This window comes from Maylandia zebra, linkage group LG6, assembly GCF_041146795.1.
Source record: "Maylandia zebra isolate NMK-2024a linkage group LG6, Mzebra_GT3a, whole genome shotgun sequence".
NCBI lineage: Eukaryota > Metazoa > Chordata > Actinopteri > Cichliformes > Cichlidae > Maylandia > Maylandia zebra.
Window position 1 is genome coordinate 12,742,202 of NC_135172.1, and position 8,548 is coordinate 12,750,749.

Below are 8,548 nucleotides of genomic sequence, written 5' to 3' on the forward strand. Positions count from 1 at the left end.
AAGAAGTTGCTGGAAACAGAGGAAGAAATAGAAAAAGAGACACATGGAAAATGGGAGGCAAAACAGGAAAGTGAAACTCTGAAGAAGAAACTGATGAAAGTGCAAGAAGAACTTGCAGAAGAGAAAATTGAGTTGAAGGTATTCAAGAAAGAAACGACAGCCTCTGAGGTGACCAAGAAAGGCTGCAAAGATGCACTTAAAGAAATGCAAAAGCACAAAAAGGAAGCTAAAGAGCTCCTGAAACAGAAAGTCAAACTGGCCAAACAGCAGCTGAAAGAAGCATTTAAAGACGCCGAGGAGCAGCTAAACAAAACTTTAAAAGAGCTGAAGGCAAAAGAAAAAGAAAAGAAAGCCGAGGACAGGAGTGGATTCTGGAGCAGACTGCTGAGAAAAAACTGACCCAGCAGCATCAAGTTTAAGGAGAGCAATAGTTTCTTCCTCCTTCCCCCTCTCTCAACCTTTCTTTCACAAAAATCCCCCCAAACTTGACTTGGGACGTTTGTTTGTTTTTAAAAACTCTATTCTGAATACATGTACTGAAATACACAAATAAAAATGCCATAACTTGACCTCACGTTGCCGGCTTCTTTTCTTGTGTGTCTGTGGATGTAAAACAGTAACACACTTTCTGCTCTGTGTGTTTTTAATTGTAAATAAATGCAATATATCTTCATTTTAAAAACTTCTGCTCTAAATCTTTTTTTAGCAAAATGCTTTTTTTGCCCCTTCCTGATTTCTTATGTTTTAACATGTTTGTTACATTTACATGTTTCCGATTTCAAGTGTTAACACAGATGGTCAGAGACAGAGGTCTGGACAGCTCTTTCCCTTTATTTGTATTTATTCAGGTTATTTTTATACTCAAAAATCCATCCACAAGCTTCAACGCGTCCAGAACTCTGCTGCCCGTATCATCACCAGGACCCCTTCTATCCACCACATTACTCCTGTTCTGCAGCAGTTTCACTGGCTCCCGGTCAAATATCGTATCAATTTCAAAATACTCTTGTACACATTTAAGGCTATTCATCATCTCTGCCCTCCATATCTTTCTGATCTGGTTAAGATCACCGCCCCATCTCGTTGTCTCAGATCTACTTCTTCCCTTTCACTCTCCGTCCCCTCCCCCCGTCTTGCCACCATGGGGAGCAGGGCTTTCAGCTGCTCTGCTCCACGACTCTGGAATCCCCTACCTCCTGATTTAAGAAATATCTCTTCCTTCTCTCTCTTTAAGTCCCAACTCAAAACTCACTTGTTCAAAATAGCTTATCCCACATAACCTCTCCACTCTGCTCTTTTAAATTAGTTTATGTCTTATGCTTTTACGATTGTGTAAACTGCTTGTTTTTATGTTGCTTTTTATTCTAATGTGTACAGTGACCTTGAGTGTTTTGAAAGGCGCTTTCAAATAAAATGTATTATTATTATCTTTGAAATATCTCAGTGTGACACTGATACTGTACATGAGTGTGGTAGGTTTTGAAAACAGCATCAGCAGAGTACACAGCAAAGGGGAAAGGAACAATTGTTCCTTTCAAATTTTTTACAAAACATCCAATCCTGGATCATATCCATATCCACTTAGGATCGAGTGATCCAAATACACCACATTGTGACAATAACCACGGCATAGCAGCTGATGAGCAGCAGATAGATACTGCTCATGGCACCACTGGTGCAACTAGACTTGCAGTCAAGACTGCCAAAACCAAGACCAAGACCAGAGGGTATCGAGACCAAGACAAGACTAAGAACAAGTCGAGACCAAGTCGAGACGAGACGAAGTCGAGACGAGACGAGACCAAGACAAACAAAAGAGTCTTTAAACTGCAGCCAGATTCTGCTTCGTTTACGGGTGTCAGGCATATTTATGTGTTTTTGCTTTCACACAGCCCTCCTCACCACTGTCTACTGTCTCACTCACTTACTGAGAGGACAGACGCACCCTCCACTTGACTGTCGAGAAATGCAGATCCAAAAGCAACAACATGGCAGGTCAAGAACTCCAGAACTCTGCTGCCCGTATCATCACCAGGACCCTGCGGCTTTTAGTCAGGTGCGGCTTTTCTATAGATTGTCCATGATTTTTGTGATATCGTAAGACGATTTGTTTTGTTTGTTCCGCTGTTGTACGGCACTACGTTGCCTGGCGGAAGGATCGGGGTTCAAGAGTGGTATGTTGGTCACATGTCCATCCGCCAGGCAACATAGTGCCGTACAAGTAGCGCGAAAAACAAACTTCAAAGTAGCGCTATGCGTTCAGCGGGAGTCGTGGATGACGAGCGGCGATAAACTTGCGAAAAGCAAGTTGTGCTCAACTCTACCGGTGGATTCTGACAGCGTGGAAAAGTGTGCAAACATCCACGATCACCAACGGATTTCGAAGGGCTGGACTGCTGCATGATGAAGAGGAGGACACCGCCACGGCCCTTCAGAGGGTGTTCGACTCCGACACTGACAATGACAATGAGGATTATCTTTGGTTTTGAAAGTGACAACGAAGGAAAGAAGCTGAGAGTGGATGACGAAGCCATCCTGAGCCTGTTCGTTTCCGACACTGGAGAAGAGGACTTTGGTGGTTTTAGTGCGCAGGAAGATGGTGGTGAATGACTGACTTTTCTTCTTGTTAAAGCCGTGTCACTGCACCTGAGCCTAAAAGGTAGTCTGAATCTATTTTTCTGGTGTGCTGTAGGTTACTGTTATGTACTACATTTGTTACTCATTTATGAAGCACAGCACATGTGCAAATATGTACCCATAACTTGATTTTCAAAATATTAATAAAAGGGGTGTGTCTCCAAACAGCCATCTCTTTCCTGACAATTCGCTTTGTGCATATTCTCTTACATATGATAAGTCAATATTGAAACACCTGCGGCTTTTGGTCAGGTGCGGCTAATGTATGTACAAAACAGGATTTTCCCCTGATTTTAGCTTGTGCGGCTAATATTCAGGTGCGCTTTGTAGTCCGGGAAATACGGTAAGCATATAAAACATGAAGTGTTTGTGAGGTTCATCTGCAGCACCTTTGTCTCTGTGAAATGTTTGCTAATTTAACATTTTCCCTCCTAAACAGGAAGGAGTTTGTGGAGGCCTATGTGAATCATGCCTTCAACACATCAGTGGAGAGTCTGTTCCAGGAGTTCAAGCGAGGCTTCTTCCTGGTGTGTGAGCAGGATTTGGTGAGGCTGTTTCGACCAGAGGAGCTGCAGGGAGTGCTGGTCGGCCAGGACGTGCATGACTGGGAAAAGTTCAAACAGGTACAGTCAGCCAAACAGACACAGGCTGTAGTTTCACAGCTGTCCTGTAGCACAATAACTGTGTACTGCATACTGCCAAAAGCATTCAGCCGGCTGCTTTAACACAAATATGAACTTGAGTCACATCTCAGTCTTAATCCAGACTTTTGTATGATAGTATAATATAATAGTCAGCCCACCCTTCGCAGCTATAACTGCTTCCACTCTTCTGGAAAAGCTTTCCACAAGGTTTAGGTGTGTTTATGGGAATTTTTTGACTATTCTTCCAGAGGTGCATTTATGGTGTCAGACACTGATGTTGGAGGAGAAGGCCTGGCTCACAGTTGCTGCTCTAATTCATCCCAAATATGTTCTATCAGGGTGAGGTCAGGACTCTGTGCAGGCTAGTCCAGTTCTTCTACACCAAACTCACTCATCCATGTCTTTATGGACCTTGTATTGTGCACTGGTGCCCAGCCATGTTGGAACAGAAAGTGGCCATCCCCAAACTGGAAGCATGAAATTGTCTTGATATGCTGAAGCATTAAGAGTTCCTTTCATCGGCACTAAGGGGGCGAACCCAACTCCCGATAAACAGCCCCACAACAAAACCGCCCCTCCACCACACTTTACACTTGGCACAGTGCAGTCAGACAAGTACTTCTGGCAACCACCAAACCCTGACACATCCATCGGATTGCCAGTCAGAGAAGTGTGATTCGTCACTCCAGTAAACACATCTCCACTGCTTTAGAGTCCAGTGTTGAGATGCTTAAATCACTCCATCTGACGCTTTGCATTGTGTTTGTCAGTGTAAGGCTGGGATGCAGCTGCTCAGCCATGGAAACCAATGAAGTTTGGACATCTGTAACAACAGCAGACTGCAGATATTGGTGACTTAAGTGCACTATGAGCCTTAGCATCAGCTGACTAGCTGTCATTTCCAATTACTTCCACTTTGTTATAATATCACTAACAGCTGACTATGGAATATTTAATAGCGAGGAAATTTCATGACTGGACTTGTTGCACTGGTGCATCCTATCACATTACCATGCTGGAATTCATTCAGTTCCTGAGAGCGACTCGTCCTTTCACACATGTTTGTAGAAGTAGTCTGCATGCCTAGGTGCTTGATTTAATACACCTGTGTCCATGGAAGTGATTGGAACACATTAATTGAATGATTTGGATGTGTTAGGGAATACTTTTGGCAACATAGTGTATGCCTGACCTTACAAACTCTATGATTATAACAGTCATTTTCACTGTTTTCAGAACACAAGTTATGGTTGGAGATATCATGACCGCCACCCCACCATACAGATGTTTTGGGAGGTATTTGATGAACTAACTGAAGAGCAGAGGAAAGATTTCCTTCGTAAGTACTTGCTGAAGCCTCCGTTATGATATGTTACTGAAATCACACTGTATCATATAAAACATTAGATTTTTCTGCACTTTACCAAGATACATTAGAGAGCAGCATTGTTCTGATTAATACACTGTAAAGCTGCTTTATGGTTGAGTTAGTCATCAAAAACGTATGCCAAGGAAAGTGGGCCGAAATTCCTCCCAAAGCTATGTAAAGATTCGTTACCAGTTATCACAAACACTTGACTGCAGTTCTTGCTGCCAGGATGCTTCCACCAGTTAATACATTTAGAGCTCCATTGCTTTTTCACATAGGGCCAGCTAGGCTTGAATATTTTTTCCCTTAATGAATGAAATGATAAATTAACAATTGTGTTTTGTATTTACTTATTACACATAAATGTGACAAATATGCAAAAATATCCAATGCAGTTTGCATACAGGCCCAACAGAGGAGTGGAGGACGCACTTTTGACTTTACTAAATCTAATTCTTAAACATGTAGAGAGTAAAGGGACTTTTGCAAGACTTCTTTTCATTGATTTTTCTTCGGCTTTTAATACAATACAGCCCCATATTTTAATTAAAAGACTTTTAGAACAGTTTGAAATCAGGAAAAACCTGGTGGGCTGGATTTTAGATTTTCTAACTGACAGGTCACAAAGAGTGAGAATAAATGGGGTTCTGTCTGACCCAGTGTTCTCCTCCACAGGTTCTCCTCAAGGGTGCGTCCTATCGCCCTTATTATTCACTCTCTATACAAATATGTGTCAGGGCAGACATGAAAACAGGGTCATTATTAAATATGCAGATGACTCTGTTATTGTCAGCTTACTGAAAGAGGGTGAAATTAACCACGGTCCAGTCATTGATGACTTTGTTCAGTGGTGTGAGGAGTCTTATCTCCAGCTGAACATATCTAAAACAAAAGACATGGTTGTTGATTTTAGGAAGCAACAAAATGGGCAAGCAGTTACTTTAATTAAAGGTCAGAAAATAGAGCAAGTACAATCATATAAATATCTTGGGACCATAATAAATGAAAAACTGAACTTTGATCAAAATTGCAAATCAGTTTGTAAAAAGGGTCACCAGCACCTTTATTGCCTTAGGAAACTTGTTCATTTCCACATTGACCAAAAAATTTTAACTTTGTTTTATCGTTCTTTTATTGAGTCTGTTTTATCCTTTTGTTTGGTGGCATGGTTTGGTCAGACCTCTGTCACAGAGAAAAACTCTCTAAATCAGATAGTGAGATGGTCCAGTCGTCTGATAGGTGAGCCACAGTCTTGTTTAGCCTCCCTGTACTCTAAGCAGGTACAGAGGATGGCTTTATCAATCCTTAAAAATGGTTCCCATCCTCTAAGGGGTGAATTTCAGCTTCTTCCCTCAGGACGGAGGTTTCTATTTCCGAGATGCAGGACAAAGCGTTATAAAAATAGCTTTGTCCCCGTTGCTGTCACTGAATTAAATAAGAACTGTTTTTGATTCGAAATATTAAAGTATGTGTCACAGTGAGTTTTATATATTTACTAGGTATGTGTGTTTTTAAAGGGATGTCAAATGCTGTCATTTTTCTGTAAAGCAAATTTACCTTGCCTTTAGGTATAAATAAAGTTACCTTACCTTACTTTTTCCTGTGATGTGATGATGATATGTATATGTATAGGTATGTAAAAGTTTTCAAAAAAAATAAGATAAGTAAAATGATATTTTCTTTCCATTGCTGTTCTTCAGGGTTCCTGACTGGTTACAGGAGAGCTCCTATTCTTGGCATCGACCAGGTCAAGATGAAGGTTTTTGCTATTCAGAGCAGCACCTGTGAGCAGCACTTCCCTGAGTCAGAGACATGTCACTCTAATCTGTATCTGCCTTTTTACTCAACTAAGGAGATCATGCGAGACAGACTGACAGAGGCCCTGCTAGCAGATACAGATTTCACACTGTGATGCTGGATCGTATGCAGCTCTAAAGGAGCGTGCACTGTGTCTGAGCCGAGGAGGAGGGATGAGATTTATTTGTACTCTTGGAACTCATCTTCTTTTCCTGTGGTACCTCAGGATAATTTACACTGTGCATTACAATAATATTACACTATAGCAAATGCAAAAAATTCAACATCCCTACATAAGACAGCTGTGTAACAGCATCAGCATCATAAGGCACTTTAGAATTATCTGACTTTTCTTAATATGTCATAATTTATCCAATAATTTAAGTTACTGCTGCATTATAATTCTTATGAATCAAATCTAATTTTTATGCTCAGACAAACATGAACAGGAGAATGTATTGCTTTATAACTACTATATTGCTATAAACATCTGACTATGTAATACAATCCAATAGAGCACTTCTGTATTATTTATCACTTTATTCTTTGTGTTTTGTTTAATTCTGGTGGGGTTGAATTATTTCCAATAATAAATCTTTAACATATGTAACATTGGTTATTTGTTGGAACAATAAAAATGTGTATTTTACACTAAACATTGCTTACCTGGTGTCAGTAAATCCCTAATTACTGCAGTCTGAGGTTTGCTTAACACGATTTGAAGAAGCAAGAGTACAGTAGTACTGTACTCTTGGCGGACGTGATTAAGGATGCCGTGCAGGTGTGTCCGCCCTCCCTGCACGGCACCGCAGGCCACGCCCCACCGCATACCCCCATTGCCCGACTGAGGCCGGGGAGCCATCCGGTTGAAATGTTAAAAGAATGTTGGAAATTTGATCAGAATACAGTAAAAATGAGAGAAACAGATATTTTTCTCAGGTCATTGTGTTAAATTGTCATAATCGCCGTGTTCTTTAAGACTATCAGCTCTACTCTAAACAACCCTGAAAGCCTCTGCTGACACATGTCATCAGTTCCTTTCTTTCTTTGTAAACAAGGTCGAGTCTGTCAGGTCAGCAATAGAACTTCCTACAGATGACCCATCAGTGTTTATTCCATGACTGTAAACATGTTTCCATTCGTCACTTCAGTCTTTACTCTGAAATACAGGAAATGACTTCATGGCTCAAAATATTTGTCGTTCAAACAATTCTTTATTTAACTTTTTTTTAAACTTTATTGAAGAACTTTAACAAAATACATTCAATAAAAACTTGAACAACAGGAAACTGATTTTTCATCCAACCACTGAAAAAAAAGGTAACAACTGAACACAAACACTACAGAAGAACAATTTATAAAGATTAACATGGAACTACAGGAACAGTTTGATTCATAGCCTCATTAGGTCTTTAAGGAGAGCCGACCTGAACTCTGTGGAGCCTGATCTCCAGGGTTTTAAGTTGGACTCTGAAACCAGAAGAGGATGTTTCTCTCTCTTCAGACTCGCTGTCGTCCTGTGATGGGAACGGTTTCAGCCCTGCGTGATCGCGCTGATGTTTGCACAGAGCAGATGATGAAGTGAATGTTTTGGCACAGTGGTAACAGTGAAACAGTTTATTAGTAACGTGGGATCGTTTGTGTGCAGAGTATGAACTGAGATTACTGAAGCTCTTGTCACACTGCTCACAGCTGTAGTTTCCTTCCATGTGTGTACGTTCATGCTCGTTACGATTACCTGACTGTGAGAAGCTCTTGTCACAGTGTCTGCACTTGTATGGTTTCTCTCCTGTGTGGACTCGTTTGTGTGTTTTAAGCTGACCTGCAGTGGTGATGGATGACCCACACTGATCACAGAGGTGCTTTTTGACCCCACTGTGAAAGAGTTCATGTCGTTTTAAGTCACCCGATGTGGGGAAGCTTCTCCCACATTCTTTGCAGTATTTCAGTTTGTCTCCAGTGTGTTTACGTTGATGTATTTTTAGGTCGGCTTGCTGACTGAAAGTCTAAAATACTTAGTCATTTGTTTAATTGTAATTTAGCATTATATAACTCACATATAAAACTATCAATTGTAATTTTAAATAGTTTAAAAGCATGT

At 40.8% G+C, this 8,548-nt stretch overlaps 1 protein-coding gene across 2 annotated transcripts; it reads left to right on the forward strand.

Moving 5' to 3' along the window:
• Positions 1–1,929: 1,929 nt before the first annotated feature.
• LOC143418947 (putative E3 ubiquitin-protein ligase HERC4) lies at positions 1,930–7,108 on the forward strand. Of its 2 annotated transcripts, none has more exons than XR_013098894.1 (4): positions 1,930–2,659; positions 3,077–3,260; positions 4,518–4,620; positions 6,351–7,108. XR_013098894.1 is itself a non-coding variant. In XM_076884679.1 (4 exons), exons 1-4 carry the CDS (start codon positions 1,989–1,991, stop codon positions 6,560–6,562), a joined length of 567 nt encoding a protein of 188 aa, XP_076740794.1. In that variant the 5' UTR covers positions 1,939–1,988; the 3' UTR covers positions 6,563–7,108. The 2 variants fall into 2 exon arrangements, 1 of the variants encoding a protein (XP_076740794.1); XM_076884679.1 differs by having other exon boundaries at positions 1,939–2,056.
• The last annotated feature ends 1,440 nt before the right edge of the window (positions 7,109–8,548 follow it).